Source organism: Taudactylus pleione, unplaced genomic scaffold (assembly GCF_031769625.1).
Source record: "Taudactylus pleione unplaced genomic scaffold, aTauple2 ptg000512l, whole genome shotgun sequence".
NCBI lineage: Eukaryota > Metazoa > Chordata > Amphibia > Anura > Myobatrachidae > Taudactylus > Taudactylus pleione.
Genome location: NW_028284914.1, coordinates 2,270,148 through 2,282,798, shown reverse-complemented (window position 1 = coordinate 2,282,798; position 12,651 = coordinate 2,270,148). Strand labels below are relative to the sequence as shown.

Here is a 12,651-nt window from a genome sequence, read left to right as displayed (position 1 = left end):
ACGTAGCTGCACTAACTAGACCGCGCACTTTCACTGCTCTGCAGCTGTTGGTACATAAGGTTTGGGTCTTTTCCCTTGCTAAACAGCAGATAGCAATGGGCAGCTCAGCAGACAGGCTTGGGAGAAAAATAACCATTTGCATTCATTGGTTCATACACAGGGGCGGGACCAGTGATGTCACAGCAGCTCAAGTGACTAGACTCCATTTATTTATTTTTTTTTTTTACATAGGGCCTGATCTAGAGATTTACGCTAATGCAATCGCAACGGCATTCTCTCACGGATCGCTGTTGCTAAAATATGCTAATGCCCCCCCCCCCCCAGCATAGGGATGCCCACTGCTGCTTACTCACATCCATCCGATGACAGCATAAACATTGATAACATCAGTGCACAGCGGGCAGTCACGCAGCATGTAAGGAAAGGAAAACCGTTAGGGCGCCAGTCAACAGGTGGTATATGTAATAACGCATAATCATGACACATGTAATGATCAAATCATCACTAAAAATCAGGAGACATCACACAATAAAAAATGAACATAAAAGGTACCTAAATAATAACTGAAATAATAAATAATATATAAAAACAGAGTATGGATGTAGACTACCTAATAAATAGACACAAAAATCAGTATGCACCACACAGAATAAATTTAATGTTACATGTCCTAGAGAATATGTTACCTCCTATAGAGCATAGTTCTGTGCTGCTTGGTAACATAGAAACAGGAGAAAATAAAATTGTCACAATTGTGATTCCATTCCGAGAAAATACTTTGTATTCTATTATAAGTAGCTCAGTATTTGTTAGCACAGTTCCCAGAAATATAATCAATGTATGTAAAGTCTCCTGTTCTGCTGAGAAATAGCCGTTCCACTTCAGGACATAAAGATAAAAAGAGACTGTGAGTACGTCCAGTTAAAACACTGTTTATAGTGAGGCTGTGGAGTCTCAATATGGGTTTCCGATGGCAATTTTAAACAACATGCATGTTTGGCGAGTGGTTTTATCCCACTCTAATTTCAACCACAGTGGTATCCCTTGTGTCCATCGCGATGCTGCATGGCAGGTGCAAAAGCCAGCAGTACTATTTACCATTCGCCGTTTCTCTTTTCCAATACAGCAGGGAACCACAGTCGGGGGAAGCGACAGCCCAGAGACCCGTAGCCTTATCAACAGGTGAGCACTCGTGACGCGTTTCTCCGCCTCAAGCTCATCGGCGGTTTCCTCAGATGGAAACCACCGATGAGCTTGAGGCGGAGAAACGTGTCACGACGAAAACTGCTGATGAGCTTGAGGCGGAGAAACGCGTCACGACGGAAACCGCCGATGAGCTTGAGGCGGAGAAACGCGTCACGACGGAAACCGCCGATGAGCTTGAGGCGGAGAAACGTGTCACGACGGAATCCACCGATGAGCTTGAGGCGGAGAAACGCGTCACAACGGAAACCGCCGATGAGCTTGAGGCGGAGAAACGCGTCACGAGTGCTCACCTGTTGATGAGGCTACGGGTCTCCCCCGACTGTGGTTCCCTGCTGTATTGGAAAGAGAAACGGCGAATGGTAAATAATACTGCTGGCTTTTGCACCTGCCATGCAGCATCGTGATGGGCACAAGGGATACCACTGTGGTTGAAATTAGAGTGGGATAAAAACACTCACCAAACATTCATGTTGTTTAAAATTGCCATCGGAAACCCATATTGAGACTCCACAGCCTCACTATAAACAGTGTTTTAACTGGACGTACTCACAGTCTCTTTTTATCTTTATGTCCTGAAGTGGAACGGCTATTTATCAGCAGAACAGGAGACTTTACATACATTGATTATATTTCTGGGAACTGTGCTACCAAATACTGAGCTACTAAAAATAGAATACAAAGTATTTTCTCGGAATGGAATCACAATTGTGACAATTTTATTTTCTCCTGTTTCTATGTTACCAAGCAGCACAGAACTATGCTCTATAGGAGGTAACATATTCTCTAGGACATGTAACATTATATTTATTCTGTGTGGTGCATACTGATTTTTGTGTCTATTTATTAGGTAGTCTACATCCATACTCTGTTTTTATATATTATTTATTATTTCAGTTATTATTTAGGTACCTTTTATTTTCATTTTTTATTGTGATGTCTCCTGATTTTTAGTGATGATTTGATCATTACATGTGTCATGATTATGCGTTATTACATATACCACCTATTGACTAGCGCCCTAACGATTTTCCTTTCCTGGTATCTCTTCCTTGGGAATTATCCAGTTTTTCCCATATTCGTAGGGCTAGCTGTTTAATAGGTGAAGTGTGTTACATAGCAGGCCCCTGTTATTTTCACAGGTATCAGCTCCTTGGGGTTTTTTCTTTACGCAGCATGTAAGTTATGTGCGACCAGCCGCAAAAACCGCAGCTCTCCTGACACAGGTCTTATGCAGCGCAGGAAATCGCAATGGCTCATTTATGTACGACCATGAAATGGCGTTTAAACGGTCCGACACGCCTGCTTTTTATTTATAACTAATCCCCGACCTGTTACCACCCCCAAACACTGCCTGTACCTCACTTTGCCAGTGGTTCCTCTGTATGAGCGTATTTGCTTTGCAGTTTGGCTATTAAGTATGCGTATTTGCAAACGCTCGATCTGCAAAAATATCGGCTTTGCGTGAGTCTCCGAATCAGGACCACGGTCTGAAAAACTGGGGGCTGCGCAGTTTCTGTGCTTTATGGTCGGTGGTCTGACTATAAAAGCTTATATAGCTGATCCATTGCAATCGTACACGTGTGTAGAGAATAAGCCCATACATTGTGATTACATTACGCCGCACTAAGAACATGCAGAATATCCTTTTCTGTCACATATTTATTAGACATTAACTGAAAAACAAGATGGCTTCCTCCTTCTCCTTGTCGATTTTGTCCTGGTCTTTGTCTACCTTGAGCTTCAGAGCTGGTGGGTCGGAACGTGCCATGAGTTTCCTGCCCGTCTGTAAATGATCGGACAAACCTCACATTACACTGTGAACGGTCACAAGTTCTTTATGTAACATAGCAAATGGGTGATGGTAACATGGCGTTTCCGCTCTAAGTACGGTTTTATTATTGTACAATAATGTTCTGTAGCCTCAACCAAAAATTACAGTGGGTGTAGCAGGCTTAAGCAAGCAATTGCCTTCCAGCTGCTGTAGAACTACAAGTCCCAACATGCCCTACAGCTCTTGATAATAGGTACAAGGTTGGAAATCTGTTGCTATGTTTTTTTTTCCCCCCTCCTAAATCAGCCATTTTTATAGGGGTATTCAATATGGGAGCGAAAACTCAGTTTTTGCGTTAATTTCGCACCTATGACGTCATTATCACAGGTTTTGGTTTTACACCGTATTCAATTTCAAAGACTTTTCACAGGTTCGAAAAGTCTTTGAAAAAAAACGGGGATAACTTTTCACCACTGAATAGGTGGCGAAAAAAAGTGCAGAATTGGGGTTTAGGGGTGCAGGCTTAAAAAAAAATAGCCTGCACCCCTGGGAATGACATTTTAAAAATAACTGTGTCAAAGGAAAAAAAAAAAAAAAAAAATAGGGACACCCCAAAAAATTAATTTAAAAATTGGGGTGAAAAAAAAAAAAGGGAAAAAATTGTTTAACAATAGGGAAATAGGTTCAGGGCTATTCTGCAAGTATGCGGCAGGTGTATCCTAGAATAGAATAATAGCGTCAGGTGCACAGTTGCAGAATTTTAAAAAAATTACTTTAGGGACATAAAAATATGCTAGTGCCCATTTTCATGTACCCCAAATTTGATGGGACCACTTAAAAAAATGAAAAAAATAACCTAAGTGCTCTTCTGCATCACTTCTTCAATATCGGGAAAAAAGCACCTGCCGCAGCTATTTAAATCCCCGACTTTCATTTGCAGGCTAAAACGGGGGGTACCCATAGTGATCCCCCATGTTTTTACAGCTTTAGGGGGGTCCTACAATTTTTTTCAGTTAAATTTCGTAGTTTATCGCAAATCCCACTTCGCCAGGTCCCGTTTTCGTAGATTTTATATTGAATACGGGGATAAAGCGGGCGCGCGCCCGATACTTTATCCCAGAAAAATCTCCGATGTGGAGCGAAAAGTCCAGCACGGACTTTTCGCTCCCATATTGAATACCCCTCTTAATGTGTTAACCGTCCTGTATCTGAGTATTATGCGGTAATGCTGTTTTGGCCAGTAGGTGGCACTGTTTTATTGCTTTTTGTGGAGCCTGTTTAGGATTACCACTATTAAGGCACGTGAGTGTCTTACTTATTGTGTACACATTTTTAAATAGTCCATGGTAATCACTTGTGTATTAAAAATGAACATAGGTCACAGTGATTCAGGTGCGATTACACAGTAACAGACGGGACACTGTACTGTTACATATACTGTATGTCTGTAAAGTGAGCCAGCCCCTAGAGTCCTGGCTAAATCAATCTCTCTCTCTGTATAATGTATATGTGTGTGTGTGTGTGTGTGTGTGTGTATGTACTTACAGTTTTCTTGGGATCAGCTTGCGCCCTCTCCAATGCTCGGCGGAGTCTCTCCTCTTGGTGAAGCTTCTGCTGTTTAATTTTTTCCTCTCTAAGTCTAAGGAAGGAGATGTAATATGGAATTAATCAGATCTCTTAATCGTTTATTTAGGAGGCACCACAAAAGTTCAGGGTTACAAATCGCACATAAAACAGAGCGAGCACAGACGACGGAGGTGCAGACAGGGAGTCTCTGCTCATGGGAGCTGACAGTCTACAACCTGCAAATCTAAATGACATCGCTCGCTTAGCAGTGCAGTCATCTGAGTGGTCTCTACTAAAGCCTCGGCCATTGTGTACTGAAACCAGATCTGTGTAACTTTATATCACTCGCTGACGGTCATAATACGAGCAGAGGGATCGCTATGAATAAGTAATAACTAAAATTAAAAGGGTCTATTTACTAAGCAGTGTTAGGAGACAGAGTGAAAAGTGATAAGAAAGTGATAAGGTGCCAGCCAATCAGCCCCTAACTGTCATTTTTCAAACACAGCCTGTGAGATGACAGTTGGGAGCTGATTGGCTGGTACCTTATCACTTTTCACTCTGTCTCCTAACACTGCTTAGTAAATAGACCCCTCAATCGTCTAAATTCTTAATGTCTTAATTGCATCTCATGGCCAGATATAGGGGGGAATTCCATTAGACCTGATATTGTTTGGCTGAATAAAATGGGATTATAATGCTTGAACTGACTTTTTTCGAGCCTGCTGAGCTCCTGCAAAGAGCACTGAGAGGGGAATTACCTGAGCCCGGGCTTGTGTTGGAGGGGCCCAAATCCAGCGCCGCTGCCCCCAGTACCCACCTACCACCGTGCCCCTTACCTGTCAGCAGCCCCCAATTGAAAAGCTCCCGGTCACTATAGACCTCCAGCTGCGTCAGCGCAAAACAATTGAATTTCCCCCTATACATTATTTCCCAGAGTATATCTTTTCTGTGGTTCCTGTGGCTCAGCTAGTAAATATGGGCACTTTCTCTGAGCAAGAAGCACCTGTGTGTAGCCACTGTCAGTGATGCCAACAAGCGCTTTACCATTTTACACCATTTTGTTAGAAGGCAATACTGTTGTCTCTGGAGCGTGGATTGGAACGGGACGTAGTCCGGAAGCCGACGGTCTAAATACTGACAGCCGGCTTCCAGACATTGTTATCCCGACTAGGGACGAATGACAGGCGTCTAAATCTAGACGCCGTTCATTTGACCGACGTTGGGAGACCGGCGCCTGGCATTCCGATCGAGCGGATGCCGGGCGCCGCAGCGGACAGCTGCGGGGGGGGGGAGGGTTAGATTTAGGGCTCCCGGGGGGGACTTAGGGTTAGGCACCCCCCCGGGAGGTTAGGGTTAGGCTAGGGGGAGGGAGGGTTAGGGTTAGGCACCCCCAGCGGGGACTTAGGGTTAGGCACCCCCCCAGGGGACTTAGGTCTAGGCGGCGGGGAAGGGGGGGTTAGGTTTAGGCACTTAGAGGGGGGATTAGGGTTAGGCACAGTGGGGGGGTGGTTAGGGTTAGGCACCCTAAAGGGCCGGCGGCAATACATATCACACCCGATTGGAACACAGGAAGCAGTATGTACTAAGCATGCTGTGCACAATGACAGGTAACCTTGGGCTTGAGTTTGCGTAAACCTAATTGACTATTCGCAGGATTGTGAGTCTTAGGCATCTATGTGATCGCACCTTTGGCTGTGACCGCACTTCTACCTACCCCATACTAGGTGCATACGCATAACTCAGAAAGCTAGCACCTCTGAATGCATGCCCATGGGACGTCTCTCGTCCATGCAGCCAGTGAATAACTACTGAGGTGCGTATGACTCTTGAATCAGACTTGTGTGTGGCCCAGTAACAGGCCCGTAACGTTATACTGAGTTCTGTGCCAATAAGTGCTGACATAATACTGGTCCCCAACAAGCAGCTCGGTGAATTTGCTATAGAATAAAGACTGGACGATCTATATTAATAATAGACGCCCTGGACCCCTCGCCCATAGAGCAGACAGATTTGAGTAAGAACAGGCTGTTAATCTTCACTCAAACCATCCAGAGAGGAGCCCCCCGTTCACAATCAGGCTTCAGACCACACCAAAGATTGGATTGTTAGTGTTACAAATTGCTTCCTAATGTCCTATACAGAACTGTGATCGCCAGCCGCAGAGCAGTGATATTGTCAGGAGCGGTAGTCGGTCTAGAATCACCGCTTGTGCACGGAGAGCGGGAGAGGTTGGCACAGTGGGTTTGGCATTAGAGAGGTCTCCACTCCAGCTTTGCTGCTAGATAAGGTTCTGCATAGAAGTTTTGGCACCAGATATGGCTATGAATAGTATACCTCGCACCAGCTATGGTTCTGCATAGTATACCTCACATTAGATATGGCTCTGTATAGTATACCTCATACCAGATATGGCTTTGCATAGTACACTTCATACCAGATAAGGCTCTGTATAGTATACCTCATACCAGACAAGGCTCTGTATAGTATACCTCATACCAGATATGGCTCTGCATAGTACACTTCATACCAGACAAGGCTCTGCATAGCATACTTCACATCAGAAATATGGCTCTTTATAGTAAACCTCAATGTATATGGCTCTTCATAGTACACCTCATACCAGATATGGCTCTGCACAGTCCACCTCATAATATATATGTCTACATAGTACACCTCATACCAGATATGGCTCTGCATAGTATATTTAACATCAAATATAGCTATTCACCGTACACATCATAATGTATATGGCTCTGCATAGTATGCCTCACGTCAGATATGGCTCTTCATAAGACAACTCAATGTATATGGCTGCATAGTACAACCTCATACCGCATATGGTCCTGCATAGTATACCTCCTACCAGATAAGCTCTGCATATTATACCTCCTACAAGATAAGCTCTGCAATGCGTGTATTACAGTACTGTATGTCACATACAGATGGCAATGCGTGTATTACAGTACTGTATGTCACATACAGATGGCAATGCGTGTATTACAGTACTGTATGTCACATACAGATGGCAATGCGTGTATTACAGTACTGTATGTCACATACAGATGGCAATGCGTTTATTACAGTACTGTATGTCATATACAGATGGCAATGCGTGTATTACAGTACTGTATGTCACATACAGATGGCAATGCGTGTATTACAGTACTGTATGTCACATACAGATGGCAATGCGTGTATTACAGTACTGTATGTCACATACAGATGGCAATGCGTGTATTACAGTAATGTATGTCACATACAGATGGCAATGCGTGTATTACAGTACTGTATGTCATATACAGATGGCAATGCGTGTATTACAGTACTGTATGTCATATACAGATGGCAATGCGTGTATTACAGTACTGTATGTCACATACAGATGGCAATGCGTGTATTACATTACTGTATGTCACATACAGATGGCAATGCGTGTATTACAGTACAGTATGTCACATACAGATGGCAATGCGTGTATTACAGTACAGTATGTCACATACAGATGGCAATGCGTGTATTACAGTACTGTATGTCACATACAGATGGCAATGCGTGTATTACAGTACTGTATGTCACATACAGATGGCAATGCGTGTATTACAGTAATGTATGTCACATACAGATGGCAATGCGTGTATTACAGTACTGTATGTCACATACAGATGGCAATGCGTGTATTACAGTACTGTATGTCACATACAGATGGCAATGCGTGTATTACAGTACTGTATGTCACATACAGATGGCAATGCGTGTATTACAGTACTGTATGTCACATACAGATGGCAATGCGTGTATTACAGTACTGTACGTCACATACAGGTGGCAATGCGAGTATTACAGTACTGTACGTCACATACAGATGGCAATGCGTGTATTACAGTACTGTATGTCACATACAGATGGCAATGCGTGTATTACAGTACTGTATGTCACATACAGATGGCAATGCGTGTATTACAGTACTGTATGTCACATACAGATGGCAATGCGTGTATTACAGTACAGTATGTCACATACAGATGGCAATGCGTGTATTACAGTACTGTACGTCACATACAGATGGCAATGCGTGTATTACAGTACTGTATATCACATACAGATGGCAATGCGTGTATTACAGTACTGTATGTCACATACAGATGGCAATGCGTGTATTACAGTACTGTACGTCACATACAGATGGCAATGTGTGTATTACAGTACTGTATGTCACATACAGATGGCAATGCGTGTATTACAGTACTGTATGTCACATACAGATGGCAATGCGTGTATTACATTACTGTATGTCACATACAGATGGCAATGCGTGTATTACATTACTGTATGTCACATACAGGTGGCAATGCGTGTATTACAGTACTGTACGTCACATACAGGTGGCAATGCGTGTATTACAGTACTGTACGTCACATACAGGTGGCAATGCGTGTATTACAGTACTGTATGTCACATACAGATGGCAATGCGTGTATTACAGTACTGTATATCATATACAGATGGCAATGCGTGTATTACAGTACTGTATGTCACATACAGATGGCAATGCGTGTATTACAGTACTGTATGTCACATACAGATGGCAATGCGTGTATTACATTACTGTATGTCACATACAGATGGCAATGCGTGTATTGCAGTACTGTATGTCACACAGATGGCAATGCGTGTATTACAGTAATGTATGTCACATACAGATGGCAATGCGTGTATTACAGTACTGTATGTCACATACAGATGGCAATGCGTGTATTACATTACTGTATGTCACATACAGATGGCAATGCGTGTATTACAGTACTGTATGTCACACAGATGGCAATGCGTGTATTACAGTAATGTACGTCACATACAGATGGCAATGCGTGTATTACAGTAATGTACGTCACATACAGATGGCAATGCGTGTATTACAGTACTGTACATCACATACAGATGGCAATGCGTGTATTACAGTACTGTATGTCACATACAGATGGCAATGCGTGTATTACATTACTGTATGTCACATACAGATGGCAATGCATGTATTACATTACTGTATGTCACATACAGATGGCAATGCGTGTATTACAGTACTGTATGTCACACAGATGGCAATGCGTGTATTACAGTACTGTATATCATATACAGATGGCAATGCGTGTATTACAGTACTGTATGTCACATGCAGATGGCAATGCGTGTATTACAGTACTGTATGTCACATACAGATGGCAATGCGTGTATTACAGTACTGTATGTCACATACAGATGGCAATGCGTGTATTACAGTACTGTATGTCACATACAGATGGCAATGCGTGTATTACATACTGTATGTCACATACAGATGGCAATGTGTGTATTACAGTACTGTATGTCACATACAGATGGCAATGCGTGTATTACATACTGTATGTCACATACAGATGGCAATGCGTGTATTACAGTAATGTATGTCACATACAGATGGCAATGCGTGTATTACAGTACTGTATGTCACATACAGATGGCAATGCGTGTATTACATACTGTATGTCACATACAGATGGCAATGCGTGTATTACAGTACTGTATGTCACATACAGATGGCAATGCGTGTATTACAGTACTGTATGTCACATACAGATGGCAATGCGTGTATTACAGTACTGTATGTCACATACAGATGGCAATGCGTGTATTACAGTACTGTATGTCACATACAGATGGCAATGCGTGTATTACAGTACTGTATGTCACATACAGATGGCAATGTGTGTATTACAGTACTGTATATCACATACAGATGGCAATGCGTGTATTACAGTACTGTATATCATATACAGATGGCAATGCGTGTATTACAGTACTGTATATCATATACAGATGGCAATGTGTGTATTACAGTACTGTATGTCATATACAGATGGCAATGTGTGTATTACATTACTGTATGTCACATACAGGTGGCAATGCGTGTATTACAGTACTGTACGTCACATACAGGTGGCAATGCGTGTATTACAGTACTGTACGTCACATACAGGTGGCAATGCGTGTATTACAGTACTGTATGTCACATACAGATGGCAATGCGTGTATTACAGTACTGTATGTCATATACAGATGGCAATGCGTGTATTACAGTACTGTATATCATATACAGATGGCAATGTGTGTATTACAGTACTGTATATCATATACAGATGGCAATGCGTGTATTACAGTACTGTATGTCACATACAGATGGCAATGCGTGTATTACAGTACTGTATGTCACATACAGATGGCAGTGCGTGTATTACAGTAATGTATGTCACATACAGATGGCAATGCGTGTATTACAGTACTGTATGTCACATACAGATGGCAATGCGTGTATTACAGTACTGTACATCACATACAGATGGCAATGCGTGTATTACAGTACTGTACGTCACATACAGATGGCAATGCGTGTATTACAGTAATGTATGTCACATACAGATGGCAATGCGTGTATTACAGTACTGTATGTCACATACAGATGGCAATGCGTGTATTACAGTAATGTATGTCACATACAGATGGCAATGCGTGTATTACAGTACTGTATGTCACATACAGATGGCAATGCGTGTATTACAGTAATGTATGTCACATACATATGGCAATGCGTGTATTATTACAGTACTGTATATCACATACAGATGGCAATGCGTGTATTACAGTACTGTATGTCACATACAGATGGCAATGCGTGTATTACAGTAATGTATGTCACATACAGATGGCAATGCGTGTATTACAGTACTGTATGTCACATACAGATGGCAATGCGTGTATTACAGTAATGTATGTCATATACATATGGCAATGCGTGTATTATTACAGTACTGTATGTCACATACAGATGGCAATGCGTGTATTATTACAGTACTGTATGTCACATACAGATGGCAATGCGTGTATTATTACAGTACTGTATGTCACATACAGATGGCAATGCGTGTATTACAGTACTGTATGTCACATACAGATGGCAATGCGTGTATTATTACAGTACTGTATGTCACATACAGATGGCAATGCGTGTATTATTACAGTACTGTATGTCACATACATATGGCAATGCGTGTATTATTACAGTACTGTATGTCACATACAGATGGCAATGCGTGTATTACAGTACTGTATGTCACATACAGATGGCAATGCGTGTATTATTACAGTACTGTATGTCACATACATATGGCAATGCGTGTATTACAGTACTGTATGTCACATACAGATGGCAATGCGTGTATTACAGTACTGTATGTCACATACAGATGGCAATGCGTGTATTATTACAGTACTGTATGTCACATACAGATGGCAATGCGTGTATTATTACAGTACAGTATGTCACATACATATGGCAATGCGTGTATTATTACAGTACTGTATGTCACATACAGATGGCAATGCGTGTATTACAGTACTGTATGTCACATACAGATGGCAATGCGTGTATTATTACAGTACTGTATGTCACATACATATGGCAATGCGTGTATTACAGTACTGTATGTCACATACAGATGGCAATGCGTGTATTACAGTACTGTATGTCACATACAGATGGCAATGCGTGTATTACAGTACTGTATGTCACATACAGATGGCAATGCGTGTATTATTACAGTACTGTACGCTGAGAATGGGAAATGTAGGAAGTAATTCCATTGCCTGACCACACCTCAGCCTGCGCTCCTTCTCCTTGGCCTTCTCTGCAATCTCTATTCTATCCTTAGGGACCACTTCGATGTTGTCCAGCAGATCTTCCAGCTGGTGCTCGATCATCATCAGCATCTGCAGAGCGTTGAGGTTTGCCCGGTTCTCCCCTATACAGGCCTGGTACACTTCTTCCACTTTCGTGCTCAGAGCCGCCAGCATCTTTTCCTGTGAAGCCAACGGGTAATTATCAGGGACCTGTCAGCAGCGACCTTACAACAAGTCACATGACCAATGCCGCTAATCCCCCGTCCACCATTTTTCTGTAGCCTAGATTTTACCAATGAACCTACACAGTATGTCTGGATTCCTCCATACACATGCCACTTCTGCTGATATAACAATGAAGAAAATACACTGTTCAGTGTTACCCTGATTTTCAA

General features: G+C 42.3%; 1 protein-coding gene across 1 annotated transcript in view; it reads right to left on the bottom strand.

The window, feature by feature from the left end:
• Positions 1-2,864: 2,864 nt before the first annotated feature.
• The window catches only part of CFAP100 (cilia and flagella associated protein 100), a 33,256-nt gene continuing 23,469 nt past the window's right edge, over positions 2,865-12,651 (bottom strand). The window contains exons 14-16 of the mRNA XM_088450208.1: positions 12,234-12,436; positions 4,523-4,616; positions 2,865-2,989 (exon numbers count right to left, since the gene is read on the bottom strand). Of these exons, the coding sequence (XP_088306334.1) occupies positions 2,876-2,989; positions 4,523-4,616; positions 12,234-12,436 (411 nt within the window). The 3' untranslated portion in view covers positions 2,865-2,875. The remainder of the gene's footprint in view (positions 2,990-4,522; positions 4,617-12,233; positions 12,437-12,651) is intronic.